The following is a 14,982-nucleotide window of genomic DNA, read 5'->3' as shown; positions in this document are numbered from 1 at the left end:
TTTATCCATTATTACCAATAGTTTCCTCCGAAAACATTAACATTTAACAAGGCTTTACTTGCACATTTTCAGAAATCCATCTCGTTACGTTTGACGGCACATTGCTTTGCGCTAAATCGAGGCAAAATAAAGGGGACAGAAAATCAACCAGGCCACTTGTTTACCATCCAGCGGGTAAGACAAGAGCTCCGGGGAACTGACTGACGCTCCCTGACAAAATGAAATACCAATACCTGAGTTGTGCTCCACTTACATACCCTAAACAAACCCCTGGCAAGCATTGGAAACATAATTACAGCTGTCCAGGGTAGTGTTGAAGAGGTTTGCTGTTCAACATTCACTTTCCTTCCTACACATCTGCTCTAGCAGCTTTCACATTAGCACCATGTAGGTCTTTTTGAGGAGATACTAAGCTTCTCCAATTAGAACACATTTCAAGCCACAATAGTCATTCATTTATATCATGTGTACAAAGATAGTGGCTACCATTGGTTTGTGTTATACATATTTTCTCATGAACCATATTTACATTATCATACATATGTGCAAACTAGACTTTTGGTGCTTTTCTCCCACTAGTCTAATCAACATATGGCTGATAACGGAGCAATTTTCTGCCCTCATGGTGTGCTATTACCTGCCATCTACCATCCACCTGCTGAGGCCTTAGCGAAGGATTGCAGCTGTGATATGTTTTTTATGCTAAGATGTTCTAGTGATTACAAGAGAATGGTGTTGGAAATGAAAGGACTTAGATTTGCTTTGTCTATATGTGGACTCTTTTCTCCATTCTTTCTCTTTTACTAAAGAAAGAACAATCAGAGGACCACCTATGGAAATCATTTTCTTTTTTACACTCCATTCATACTTTTTGTGAACTTGTAATAGTTTAGTAAAACACTATGATCACTCTGGTGCCAAGGTACATTGGTGTCTTTGATATCGGCCAATTTATATGCATTATGTCTCGGTCTCGTAATTTAACTGTGCAGACACAAGGACAAAGGTTGAATTAGAATTCTCAACAGGGAAATGTCTCAGGGAAGATATAATAATCTGTTCTCATTTCACACACTTCATTGGCCAGGCAATGGTATCATTTGTTTTTCATGTTAATTGCCAGAACCACATTTTATCTTGGCTTTCTTAGAGATCATTCCAATATAAAACTAGCAACTTGTGAATGATTCATTGACACGCAATGAACTTCGAGATGATGGTTTTAGGTGGCCTTTGTGGGGGAGTCACATGCTTTTAGTATGCTGGTCTCAGTGACGCTATTTCTTCTTCCCATAGGTTCTAAAGAACAAGATGTGGGACCATCGCTGGGCCTGAAAAAGTCAAGTTCCCTGGAAAGCCTCCAGACGGCTGTTGCTGAGGTGACGCAGAACGGTGAGATCAACGTCAACAGGCCCCGCTCACGGATCCTCAGGGGCCGCGGCTGCAACGAGAGCTTCAGAGCTGCCATTGACAAATCATACGAGAAACCTGGTACCACAACACCAGAGGAAGAAAACAGCATGGAGACATGTGAGTGATATAAGTAATGTATGCAGTGCTTTTGTTTTTCCAAGTTAGTTTTTTTATAGTAGCGATCCAGAATAATGCACTCAGAAATGTGACATTTTATAATGTACAATAGAAGATATCAGTAGATCATTATAAAGAAATTCAGTCAGTGTAATATAGGCCAACTCAAAATTGCTTTCCACTAGAAACTAGGTTAGGGATCCCCTTTTGCTGGTGAGAGGTGTGTGTGTGTGTGTGTGTGTGTGTGTGTGTGTGTGTGTGTGTGTGTGTGTGTGTGTGTGTGTGTGTGTGTGTGTGTGTGTGTGTGTGTGTGTGTGTGTGTGTGTGTGTGTGTGTGTGTGTGTGTGTGTGTGTGTGTGTGTGTGTGTGTGTGTGTGTGTGTGTGTGTGTGTGTGTGTGTGTGTGTGTGTGTGTGTGTGTGTGTGTGTGTGTGTGTGTGTGTGTGTGTGTGTGTGTGTGTGTGTGTGTGTGTGTGTGTGTGTGTGTGTGTGTGTGTGTGTGTGTGTGTGTGTCATAAAGCACATCTGCAATAGGCGTCTACGTTACACACTCATTAATATTCAAATCATTCATGTTGAGTGGAATTGTCAGAAACTGTGGCAGCATGTTTCCCCATGAGCCTACATACTCTTAAAGTGCATTGCCATGTTTTCAAACAGAGTGCATGCTAGGAACTATTACGCTGTTTACCCACATAAGTCAGTCTCCTATTGTATCATATGTGGTTATAATATCTTAATATAACATAATTGCATTTACAATTATTCTAGTCTATGCGAGAAAGTTTTGGCACGATCCACTGTATAACTGCCAGGATCCCTCACATTCTTTCTTCACTGTGCCTGATTCCTTTATTCTGAACTATTAAGACAGCATTAGAAAAGAAAGGCATGCCACCTTTCCTTTGAGTGAATATATCCATTCCTATTTGGTGTTTGATGACAAAAAGACACGCGTTTGGGATTGAAAGACAGCCGTCTTACGTTTTGCGACAGGTAATAACCCTGCAACACCACAAGAGTAATCACCAGATATACATTTGCATTCGCCATTAAAAGATTCCATTAAAAGAGCTGGGGGACATTTGAAAAAGAGGGAATTATTTTCCTGAAACGCTTTGTTCTCATAAGCTCTGTCGGCAAGCCATTAAATACAGTCTTATCTCTGCAAAGAAAAATGGGGAAAGCAACAGATTTCCCCTGCCGTGGTATATTGCATTCTCCTCCATGATATTCAAATAACTCTGTTTTTCAATTTAGATAAAAGCAGCCAGTCCGTGCTCGTCACTGAGGTTAATAGTCAAAGTTGACAGATAAGCCGCTGCTTTTCTCTGCTCCCAGACTTTTATTTACATAAAATAAGAATGTGGCATCACCTAAAGAAAATGTGTCCCCACAAGATATCCTGCAAGGCAAAGTGCACTTTCTCTTGTGCTACTTTGAGTTGCATCGTTTGAGGAAAGAAAAAAGAAAAAAGACAAATCTGCTCTGCTGAGGAAAATCCTTTCTTTTGTGTGTTGGAAAAAGACAGGCAATTTTACATGTCTGTCATAACCTTCACCGACAGGCCAGCTTAAATGTCCTTGATTATTAAAGCTGGAAAGTTTAATGGTAGCTTCTCACAGAAGTGACTAAATGTTTCCTGCGGTTGTCTGTCTCTGTCTCCTGACACTTTCATCAATGCTTCTGCTGTCATTGTGTCAGCTAAGACATTTTCCATTCCTAAAACTGTGTTTGACGGCCTCTCGTTTTGATGTCCAGTATTAAAGTATTTCATCTTGTGTTGTGATCGAAAATATCGCTTTATTTAAAAGATGCAAAAGGAAAAAAGTGCGATTAAATTACATATTTAATTTGTTTTGGGTTTCCACATAACTCAAAATAAGGCCTTTTTATGAGTACATGTAAATACTTCCCCGTGAGTCACAAAAACACATGGCCACCTCCCTCTGGGACATTCTGGATTACAATGGTAGTATGTTATCTTCTATCGGCATCATTAGTGACATTAGCACTCCTGCTAATCTCAGGCATTTAAATAGCCAGATACAGCTCCCAGCTGCTATTTGCTGCCGCTGCTCTTAAGTGAATGATAAGCAGGCAGAAGATAGAGTCGATTGTTAAAACCAAACCTGTTTCCAAATGTGTGGACATGGACAAAACTAAGAGAGGGGCCTCACAGCGATGAATTGCATAATTGTGCAGGTTTAAACCACTGCTTCCTGTTGTGCGATGCCACATGATTCCATTAGTCATATCAAGATGGCAGCTGAAATAAATGGCTGATAACTCCACACATCACAAGAGAAGAAAACTGTCCCTTGAAATGTGAATCCAGCCGCTCCACCCTCCGTCTCATTCCGTGTAACTCAAACCCATCATGGTTCCCTCCTTTTTCTTTCCTCATGATAATCACTCATTTCTCTTCCATTAAAGGCAGAACTTAAAGGCAAGACTGCTATAAATTGTAATCTGAAGGACATCTACCTCATGCCTCATATCCAGAGACACAGCGTAGGCAGGAGCTATGACGACTGTGAAGTGCACCACATTTGCAATTAAGATCCCTGGGAGCCATTTTCAAGATTATTTAAATGTATAATTACTGACAGATTAATTACATTTTGCACATCAGTTCTGATTAGATGTGATGGAAACTTTGAGTTTAATCAACCCTGCATCACCTAAGGAGTTTGGTTTTCAATTTGATGTCTGGGTTGAAATTAGTTGAGACGTAAATTAAGAACCAAATGCATATGACTATCATTAGAGCTTCCATTTTTCCAGCACATTATTTTTATAGGAAATTCAACAGATAAGGGGGAAAAAAAGAAAGTTCTCTTGTGAGCTGTGTGAAATGTACACATTTGAAATAACTTGAGGCTTTCAGCTAAGTGAAAATATGTTCAACTGAACGCTTTTCTCAAAGGGGGTAGAAAGTAAATATATTCTGCTCTAATGAGGCGCATTCATTCAGTGTGTTTTGTTCAAAGCTGCCATACCTTGTGGGACACAGTTTTTCTTCCAACGGTTTATCTGATGAAAGAACTATTTCTTTGTTATATAAAAAAGACAGTGAGGTTCTGATGTGCTGGGGTTTCTGTGATCCACAGGGAGTCAAGTGGAAGTTACACTTTGTGTAAACTGTCTGCCTTTATTAACTTATATTTTATTTCTTATTATCCTTGTGTTATTGTGAGTGTGCTGCACTATCCTCCACTCAATATCAATGTTTAACACCTCTCCCTTCCCCCTTATCTGTTCCCTCCAGTGGACGAGGACACGGAGGGAAGCTCCAGATCAGGTCGCGAGTCGATGTCCACCAGCAGCGACCTCAATTTGGGACCAGGGATGAACGGCAACCTTTCCAAAGATGACAGACAGAAAGACAAGGTTGGAGGCAAGGAAAAGAAGAAACCTGAACGGGATAAAGAGAGGGAGAGAGACAAGGACAAGAACAAAGCCAAGAAAGGCGTGCTGAAGGGCCTGGGCGAGATGTTCAGGTAAGACAGCTCATCTCAAAATACTAAACTCTACCCTGTGTAGCCCCAAGCGCCAAACGCTATCTGCTTTATTTAATTCCACTCAACACACTCACCACTGGATCATTCAGAATTTGAATGCATTCTCTGGATGTTGCCACTGCTAATCAGGGACCTCTCTCCTTGAACCCTGGGAGATGCAGGGAGCGGATGGAGGGGAGGGGGAGTTATCGACCTCAAGGGCCTCTGGCTCTTTTGAGCCAGATTATTTTTAATAAGGGCAACATGTTTTATTCATTAACCCATGCGGACGCTTCTTCTTTCCAAACAAACTCAGTATTTGTTAACCAGCAGGCAATGTACAGGGCCCATACGGGTGCTATTGTTGGAGCTGTGATTTGTTTCTTGGAATAAAAGAGCTTTTAAAGATAATAAAATCGATCGTGGGTAGGAATTGTTGCCTGTGGCTGGTTATTGCTGTCACATCACGCGGTAACAAGATTTTAGAGGCAGACGATCCTGGGATACCTCACCTGCTGTAGGTCTTCAACGTCATGTTGACACCTTACATACAACATGTGTTAAGGGGTGGCTTCAAACCAAGCAACTCTGAGGGCAAATGTAATGGTTGTTTGTGTGCCAATCGGAGAACAAATATATTTCCACTGCCTTTAATTAACTAATTGGCAAAAACATTATTAGCAAAAAATGATCGTGACTTGGACATGTACATGGACAATAATAGGAAATGTGGGCAACAAGAATGTGGATGAAAATAAACATCCTGCGGGTATCCATCTTGTATCTCTGCCACAAGAAAATTAGTGGGGGAGTCACATTCATTATTTCAATTCATTGCATATTTGAATATGGCATAAATTAACAGTGGAGGCGGTACGAGCTGTTATCGTGCCGTAAGTTGTTTTCATGTGGATTAGTTTAATGGGATTAGTTAGCGTATCGCGGCGCACGGCTCGGTAATGAACAATAAAGACGACAAGTGTGTTTCGAGGTCACGATTGAGGAATGCAGGGAACTCGCTTATAATCCATTATTTTCACTCTCCTGTTACCCTTATTTTTTCGCATCATGTGGTGTGACTGCATAATGACTTACCTTCTTTTTCACACCAGGCATGAGTAACGTATGTTCACAGAGAACACGCAGAGAAGTGGGCTGGATTACTGAAGGAAAGTGGAAAGTTGAGCCGCAGGTTTGACACTCGGTGACATGCAATCAGCGCCGTTGGCAAACCTTTTTGAGTGGCTGTGTGCGGAGCTTGATAGGTGACTGCTGGGTGATTTTTTTAAATGTGCACGTGAGCCCTCGGGATGCCCTCCTCGCCCTCATCATCGTTCTTCATTATCTTTGAGTGCCACCGCCACTTAGGAGTTGGCACGCGGCAGGCCTCGCTGACACCCCCCCCGCTCCATGCCTTTAACGCCAGGCCATTTGCCACCTGAATGCAAAGAGGCAGCATTCTGAACAAGAGTGTCTCTCCGCTTCCTTCTTTCTCCTACTTGTTTTTACATCAAACACTCTTCTGCTTAAATCCGTGACAGCCCCCACATAGCTACACAGCCCTTTTCTATTCTATCCCTGTTCCGGTTTAGAAAGTTACAGTTTGCGAGGAACTGAGGTGAGAATAAATGCGTCCCACCGGATACAATAACAAACTTTTTCGTAAAGAACAGAATGTACTGATGTGTAATGCCTAGCGGTCAAAAAGGGAGGAGAGGGAAAGCTAGTGAAAAATCTGTTTCGTGTCGCACTCTCAGCGATTCCACCAAAAGTTTTGACAGTGTTTCAAAATGGAGAAGTTTCACTGTGCATGAGGAAAGGGATTGGCTGACAGAAACTCAACACTCTCAGGCTTATGAATCAAGGATATATTTTACATCAGCAAGTTTCACATGTGAGTGTCTCATCATTGCATCGAAAACATCAAAAAGACACCCTGGTTAGGTTAATCCTTTGTAATACTTGTCTCCGTGGTTGTCATTTGCATAAAATAGACAGGCAGCCACTCGATTTCTCCTGCATTTTCTCACAAATGCATGTCTTATACTCACGTTCTTCCGCTAAGGAGATTTCAAGGAGTTTGCAGCGCACTGCAATTTGAGCTCATTTGCATGCGGGCCTTTGGACGGCCTGATGAACGTGTAGTGCACGTCTGCTTAATGGACAGCCTGATTGGGAGTGCATTAACATCGGAGCCAGGGGAAAGGAGGATGGCCTAATATAAGGAGAGAGAGGGAAGATAGAGCGAGAGGCCGTGAGATAAATACTGTGAGTGCAAGAACGACTGAAAGTGTGTGAGTGCGTGATGGAAAGTAAATTGACTGCCTACAGCCCAAAGCAAAGACTTTTCAGTGCAGAGTCCCTGCCTCTCAGGAATTATACTGTACTGCCTATAGGATGAATACTGGTATACAGTACCATCCAGTAATGAATAGCTTATAATCTTATGAATGGAGAGCAATGTGCATGCATGCATAGGATAAAGAACCAGCCCTGGGCATCCTGACATCACTGTTATTTCACGGATGTATGCTCAAGCATGTATCACTGCGTCCATGTCTGCATCCATTGGTATATAGGGGCGTGCAGGGCTATATGGGATTATTCATGTCCTTTCTAGTGGATAACATGTGATCATTACTTTCTGATTCTATCAGGTTTGTTTATACGTTGGAAGCTTTGCCCAGGGCTCTGTTAGCATGCTAGCAGACAACAATGTCCCGGCCCGGCCTGCAGACTCCCTTCAACATGCCTAATGAGGTGTTGTTTTTCTGCTCTGAGACTGACTGACCTCTTCCATCAAAGCCCCATCTCCATCTCTTGATGTGTTTACGTGTGCGTGACCCTGTTGTTTAGGCACATGGAAAAAACTCCCCATAATTTATTATAGAGTTCAGTGATTAGTTGTCAAAACTAAGTAAAACATTACATTTTATTGAGTTAATTTGAGTCCGAGGTGGTCGTTTTTGCATTGAGTTTGGACATGTACTTGCTAAGGCGTGTATGTAGTATTTTCTGAATGTGTGTGTGTGTGTTTGTGTGTGTGCGCATTCATATTTATATACCTCAATACATTTTTATGAGGGTGTTAATGTATTTTTCACAAGAGCGCTGGAAATGCTTGGAAGAGACAAGCGAGTGAAGGCTGCAAAAACGGAAGGCATGGTTGAGACTGGGAATGGGGGCCAGAGAGGTGGGGGGGAGGGGCGGATTGGGAGAGGGAGCGTGTGCACTGGAGTGAACTGGGGCACCAAGGGAGAGTGGGAAAGGAGGATGAAAAGGAAAAGGAGAGACGGAAGGAGGAGCAGGGGCTTTTCACAGCGGCAGTCACGGCATCGGGCTACCGTCTGCCTGTAGGGAGGATTGAGGAGCTCTGGCAATTTTGCACATTGTGTGTGTGTGTGTGTGTGTGTGTGTGTGTGTGTGTGTGTGTGTGTGTGTGTGTGTGTGTGTGTGTGTGTGTGTGTGTGTGTGTGTGTGTGTGTGTGTGTGTGTGTGTGTGTGTGTGTGTGTGTGTGTGTGTGTGTGTGTGTGTGTGTGTGTGTGTGTGTGTGTGTGTGTGTGTGTGTGTGTGTGTGTGTGTGTGTGTGTGTGTGTGTGTGTGTGTGTGTGTGTGTGTGTGTGTGTGTGTGTGTGTGTGTGTGTGTGTGTGTGTGTGTGTGTGTGTGTGTGTGTGTGTGTGTGTGTGTGTGTGGTTCAAGGTTCATCTAAATGTGTGTGTGCAATCCATTGCCTGTGTGTGTACTAATCAAAAGATGTGTTAATGGGCTCTGGCATCACCCTCACCCTCTCTCCCCTGTGATTCCTCACCCGCGCACACAGTTACCCTTACCCCCACCCCCCCTGACTCCTACCCTCCCCACCAATCTGATAAGTGGCATGCCTCACGCCGAGCCATCAGCCGACACTGGAGCTCAGTGTGACAGCCGTGCACCCCCCTCTCCTCACCCCCCACCCCCCATCCTCCATCACCCCAGGGACCTCGTCTGCCTCCGTGCAGATGCAGCCTCACTCGAGGCTACGTGGAGAGATGCGGGAGAGAGGGGTGTGGAGTGGAAAGGAAAGCTGGAGTGGAGGGATGCTTTCTATCCTTCAATCTTTATTATTCTTAGGCACTGTGGAACTGCTGGGAGCACCAGTGTGTTGGGGGGTTGGCACACTTGTGTGTATGTTTGCATGCATGTGTGAGTGTGCCTAAAATATGAATACCATGCCACAAAAGCATGATGGCCTTATGCGTACCATGTGAGTAGGTAGTTAGCGTGTTGCTGCTCCGCTCCGTGCCTTCCTACCATATGATTCTTTCTGCTCGTGTGGGTGTGAACAGCTGATGGCGAGTACGATCATCAGTACACCAACATGACACATGCATTAGCCTGGCTTTTTTTCTTTACACACACGACCAAGGGCGTATCTGATGTAACAGCATACACTCTTTTCCTGTATGACGCACCCCTCTCCGCCTCAAACTTCCCCAGCCACACACAGAATAGCTCACATATGGTTGTAGTATTATGGCGCAGTTGATTTGGAGACAGCAATTAGCTGCCTCCACATGTGGGCCCTGACATCTGCCGAGTGTAATCTAAGAGAAAATGATAATTGTTCTTATTTTTGCTCTTCCTCACTCATCATAATGTCTGTGCTGAGGTGGTTAATGCAGGCACAGGGCACAGCATCAAGCTGGAGCATTGACGTGGATGACTGGAGTTAAGTGAGGAATCTGAGACAGGCAGCAAAAGATAATAACAAGATAAAATATAACACATCATGGTCTGGATGGTGATGCAAGGATAAACTTCAGCTCAGCAAGGTGGTCAGTAATTAGAGAAGTTGCTTGTCAAGTTTCATCGTGGAAGAGGATTAACTTCATGGAAGTGCTTTTTTACATGTGACTTCCTGTCAGAGGCACTTTTGGGAGGCTGACCTCTTGGACCTCTTGTGGAGCTTGCTAAAGCAAAGTGATTCACAGAATTCCCTTGTCACAGATACATGTTTTAGAGAGAATTTAGTATTGAACTTTGGCAGATTTGGCAAGTGCAAAGTCATACCTCAATATCACCTTCAAATGACTGCCAAGTTAAAAGAAATATCATGTCACCAAGGGCACTTTACAGAGAGGGGGTTAGCTTTTTCAACTTCCTTGAAAGAAACCTCTTTTCAGAAGTACTTTCCCCCTGTGTCCTTAAAGCTGGCGCATGATTGCAAGGACTTTAAAGGGGCCATTTTTTGGGGCGTGATCTCCAAACTCCCTCACAAAAATGTCCCCTCAGTGTGACATCCCATTACTCTCCTGCCAATCATGTACAAAAGAGGCCCAGCGGGGGCCAGGCAACAAACAACGGAGTCCCCTACTGAGAAGATTATCCTGCACTCTGTGACAGAGATGAAAACAATAAAACAACAGAACTCTAATGTACGGCAGGTTAACAGAAGTACAGGTTTGTGTGAGGTGTCAGGGTGGAGGGTGGAGCATTTAGATATAGGGAGAGGCCGAGTGATATGATTAAGGAGGGGGAGAAGAGAATTCTCTGCGACGTCAGCCACCACACAAAAATGAGAAATGGTTGTTTCATACATGGGGGGGCTGGCTGTCCGGCCACACTTCCTCTGGTCTGGCCACTCGATGCAAATGTGATTGGGCAGCACTGGGCCTCCATCAGACAGCTCTGAAGTAATTAGGTTTAGAATGATCATGCAGTGCTCCGAGATAGACCTTGAAGCATGGGGAGACTGTGTGTGTGTGTGTGTGTGTGTGTGTGTGTGTGTGTGTGTGTGGTGTGTGTGTGTGTGTGTGTGTGTGTGTGTGTGTGTGTGTGTGTGTGTGTGTGTGTGTGTGTGTGTGTGTGTGTGTGTGTGTGTGTGTGTGTGTGTGTGTGTGTGTGTGTGTGTGTGTGTGTGTGTGTGTGTGTGTGTGTGTGTGTGGTGTGTGGTGTGTGTGTGTGTGTGTGTGTGTGTGTGTGTGTGTGTGTGTGTGTGTGTGTGTGTGTGTGTGTGTGTGTGTGTGTGTGTGTGTGTGTGTGGCGGTGTTGCACGATGGAGTTAATTGAATCTGAAATCTTGTCGGCCTGAAATGAGATACACCGATGTCTCTCACGCTGCGTCTCAGGCAGGGGGCTGCAAACATGACTGAATTCATAAAGTGTGTTATTAAAGAGCTCAAATTAAGTGTAGCAGTGCACCCCTCCATACTCTACCAGGCCACTGACTACTAATGATCCAGCCCCAGTGGACCCAGAACCACCAATGGAAACCCAAGGCTCCTAGTCTTTCTCTCTTCCAACACGTTCTCCTTTCTCTTAACACTTTAGCTATTTGTCTGACTTTAGTCTCCATCTTACCCTCCCCTTATTGTCTCTCCTTTAATCAACCCTGATGCTCCAAACTGAAACTGTCGGATTTGCCTTCACTTCCTCCCTCTCCATTTGATATTTGTTTTTCACACTTTAAGATACTTTGGTTCCCCTTTGATGATATTTTTTCACTCTGGCCCAGATCGCTTTGATCAATCAGAAAAAGACTGTTGCAATGCGAGTCGACTCTCCGAGGACAGGCAGATTTAGAAATAATGAGAAAACATTAAAGACACAGACAAAGATCTGACAACAGCACAATCCCATTTAGTTTTTTCTAAATAGTACAAATAAATCACTAATACACCCCCAATAATAAACCATATCAACTGTATGTTTTGCTCTTGGGAGAAAAAGGATACGTTGAATTAGGGATGCAAAGCATGCTTGATATTACAGAAACAGAGGTGTGAAATACACAGTGGAGAACCTATTTATTTCCCCCTATGCGCTATGCAAATGAAGTGGGCTGCCTGCTACAGGACTACTCATTGCTAGTCTGCTCACCCATCCACTAGGCTTAGCATGTAATGAAATCGAGGCCTTTGGCTGAAATGACCTTTCCCATCCACTGAGTTCCCACCTGCTGATGTGTGCACACCCCTTAACATGTGAGTGAGAGGGTGGGTATAGGGAGAGAAACACTCACAGTGAAGACAAGGAAGATAAAACATGGACAATTGCTTTAGAATTACAAAGGTAATATCAATCGATGTTGAATTACACTTCTGATTTCCATCAAAGGCAACCAATTAAAGCCAGGAACCGTATTCCTCTTGTTCTGTCAGCGTCTCGACATGTGTTCGGCATGTAAAGTGAAATTGTCTATTTTTTCCTCCCCTCTCTTTCTCCCTCTCGTTCCCAGTCTGATCTTCTTTTCTGTCTTTGTTGAAAGTGTCAGAGAAATGGAGAATTACTCCATGGCTGGATCAGGATTTCGTTCCTCTCTATGTTTGTCATGTAGGAATCTTAATTGGGCTCTCACTGCCATACCAACATGTGTAAACTTCCTCTAGTTAGTGATTCAGGAAGGAGGTGAATGCAAAGCTGAGGGAGAGAGAAGGAATGTGTGATAAAGGACTGAACAGTCCACAACATTACATAGCAGGTCATATTTCCAGCTGCAGATCCAACAGTCTGGGTTAGCACTTGATAAGTTGAACTTGGGCACCTTTGGGCTCATTTTGTATCACAGTGTTGGCAATTTGATCCCCGGCTCCTCCAGGGAACTAGTAGGGATTCTCTATAGGATCTTTTAGCTACGCCAAATGGGAAAATATGAATGTGATTTGGGTGAATGAGAGGCAAATTATAATGCAATTTGTCTTGTGAAGATAGAAAGGTGCTTTGTAAATTCTGGCCATTGACATTTTTAATTGTAGATCCAGCATATTGTATATAGGACTAAGGTCCATAGTGGGCGTCCAATGACATTTGGCATTGGATGTTGTATACACTGCATTTAATCTTGAGTTTTACAAAATGTCCCAATATTGGCCCTGTTGTCCGTAATATTGATCCCTTATTGTATTGTCTGGTGTCAGTTGTATATCAACTTCAAAATGGTAGTTTGTCATGGTTGATTGGAGTTTCATACCGCTGGTATTAATATCCCAAGTTTCCCATAAGCCCCTCTGCAGTAGGATGTTTTTCCTTTGATCAATAAGGTTTTCTTTCTTGCTTTACTTGATTATTTAATGTGTGAAAGTGATCTTTTCCCAAAACACCCATCCTTTTTGTTCGTGCTATAAATTACAGATATCCTTCTGCGTGTCTGCAATCAAAAATGACTTATGGAGTAAGGGTAGAGGCTGCACATGATCTTATTGATCTCGCTGCCTCATTTGTTTACAGTAATTGTGCTACGGTTATATAAATGATTTCTTGACTTGCTGCATATAGCAAGTTTTTAATTTGACATACATAGGTCTGCTTATAATTGAATTTGCTTTGGAGAACCAGCAGTTTGATACCACAGGAGACTGAGGGGGAGTGTCGAGGGTTATTTATTTAACCTGTTTGTGATGTACAGTCACTATCCATGGGGTTCCTATTCTCCCTCATCCTCACTTTACTCACAATTACTGTCACTCCCTCCCTCTCTTCTTCCATATATCCGCCCCATCCCTCACCCCTCCTCCCTCCCAGCTGCCCTGGAGATTCATTGTGGCATTGACAGAAAGACCTCTCTCGTCTCCCTCTGAATGCTGGGAGGGATGTATATCACGGATCAGCGGCTCTGCTGGGCCCGGTGTGTGTCCATGCCTGTATTTTAAAGTCTGACGTTTACGAGACAGAAAACCTGCCTCACGTTTCCCCCTCGCCTGTTCTTTAGGTGAGCACCTTGGAATTCAGGCATTTGGGGCGTCACAAAACACACCTTAAATTACACGGGAAATAAGTGTGCGAAGCGAAGAGTTATCAAAACACAAATTAGAAGAAAAGAGGCCTGAGAAGGTAAAATAATATTTGAGGTAAACCTGCATGACGACAATAATAATAATAAACTATTTCTTCTCACATACAGTGCACACCTTACTGGTTTTCAGTTATACAAAAGGAAATCAGCTGTAAATAAATAACCATACCTATTATCAGTGAATGTTTTTTGACACGAGTGGTATTTGTATAGCTATCCCAAAATCCTGCACTGTTTCCCTGCTGTGGTTCTTCCACATCCACAATTCCGGTTGGCATCATTAAAACAGCTGAGCATTCTTTAGATGCTGTGTTTGCAAAATGCTGAGTTTTTGTCTTTGAGGCATGTGGCAGCCGCCTAGCTGAGGATACAGAGAGTGGCACTGATCAAAATGGCCCATTAGGAATGCAGTGTGCCGTACTGAATCTAGGTCACAGCCTGAGCCACCTACTGTAGCTCTTCCACTGAGAAACCACAACACTGCCCCCTCCCATCCTCCCTCCCCTCTCTCCCAGTTTCCTCATTGCCATTCCTGCAACCCTGTGGGCTAAGTTGGTTAAGCATTAGCTAACTGTGACTGGCTATATGTAAATGAGCTTGTGAGATCATGTTTATGTTTGGGTGTGCATTGGTTGTGGCTAGCAAAGGCATTTGGCAACTCATTATGAGTTTGTCTAAACATAAAGGGAGACAAATAAAGTGTGAAGAGTGATGCCTTTGCCTGATCAAAATGCCCTCACGCACAGAGGTGTAAACAGATGTATGTCCCCAAAAAGTGATAAATACCAACTCGCATACACACACACACAATGCCAAACCCAACACCTGAACTTCCCTCGCAGCTTCTCAAGTGTTTCTATGTAAATTGCCCTTCAGAAACTCCCCCCTCACTGCGCTCATACACTTTAACAAATGGCTGTATGAATGTGTTTGGACTGTTTATTTGTGTTGTAATGAGAGGCTTTAATCAGGGGTGTCATGGCTTTGAAATGTTCCTCTGAGCGAGTGCAAACGCACCCCTCCCCTATTCCCACGCACACACGCACGCACACACACAAACCCATGCACACACATAACTCAGTGATTTATGTGAAACATTAAAGGCAATCATGTTGCGCTGGGCCTCGTCCTTTGTATTGCACAGGCTGTTTGAAATATGGAAAAGCCAAGTTGTCCCT

At 43.5% G+C, this 14,982-nt stretch overlaps 1 protein-coding gene across 6 annotated transcripts in view; it reads left to right on the top strand.

Annotated features, from left to right (window-relative positions):
• The window catches only part of LOC117483951 (partitioning defective 3 homolog), a 284,671-nt gene that overhangs the window by 188,588 nt on the left and 81,101 nt on the right, over nt 1–14,982 (top strand). For all 6 annotated transcript variants that reach the window (XM_034132308.1, XM_034132309.1, XM_034132305.1 and 3 more), the window contains 2 exons: nt 1,297–1,530; nt 4,801–5,032. In XM_034132308.1, the coding sequence (XP_033988199.1) occupies nt 1,297–1,530; nt 4,801–5,032 (466 nt within the window). The remainder of the gene's footprint in view (nt 1–1,296; nt 1,531–4,800; nt 5,033–14,982) is intronic.

Source organism: Trematomus bernacchii, unplaced genomic scaffold (assembly GCF_902827165.1).
Source record: "Trematomus bernacchii unplaced genomic scaffold, fTreBer1.1, whole genome shotgun sequence".
Classification (NCBI taxonomy): Eukaryota; Metazoa; Chordata; class Actinopteri; order Perciformes; family Nototheniidae; genus Trematomus; species Trematomus bernacchii.
The sequence above is the reverse complement of the archived record's forward strand: the minus strand, read 5'-3'. Positions and strand labels throughout refer to the sequence as shown.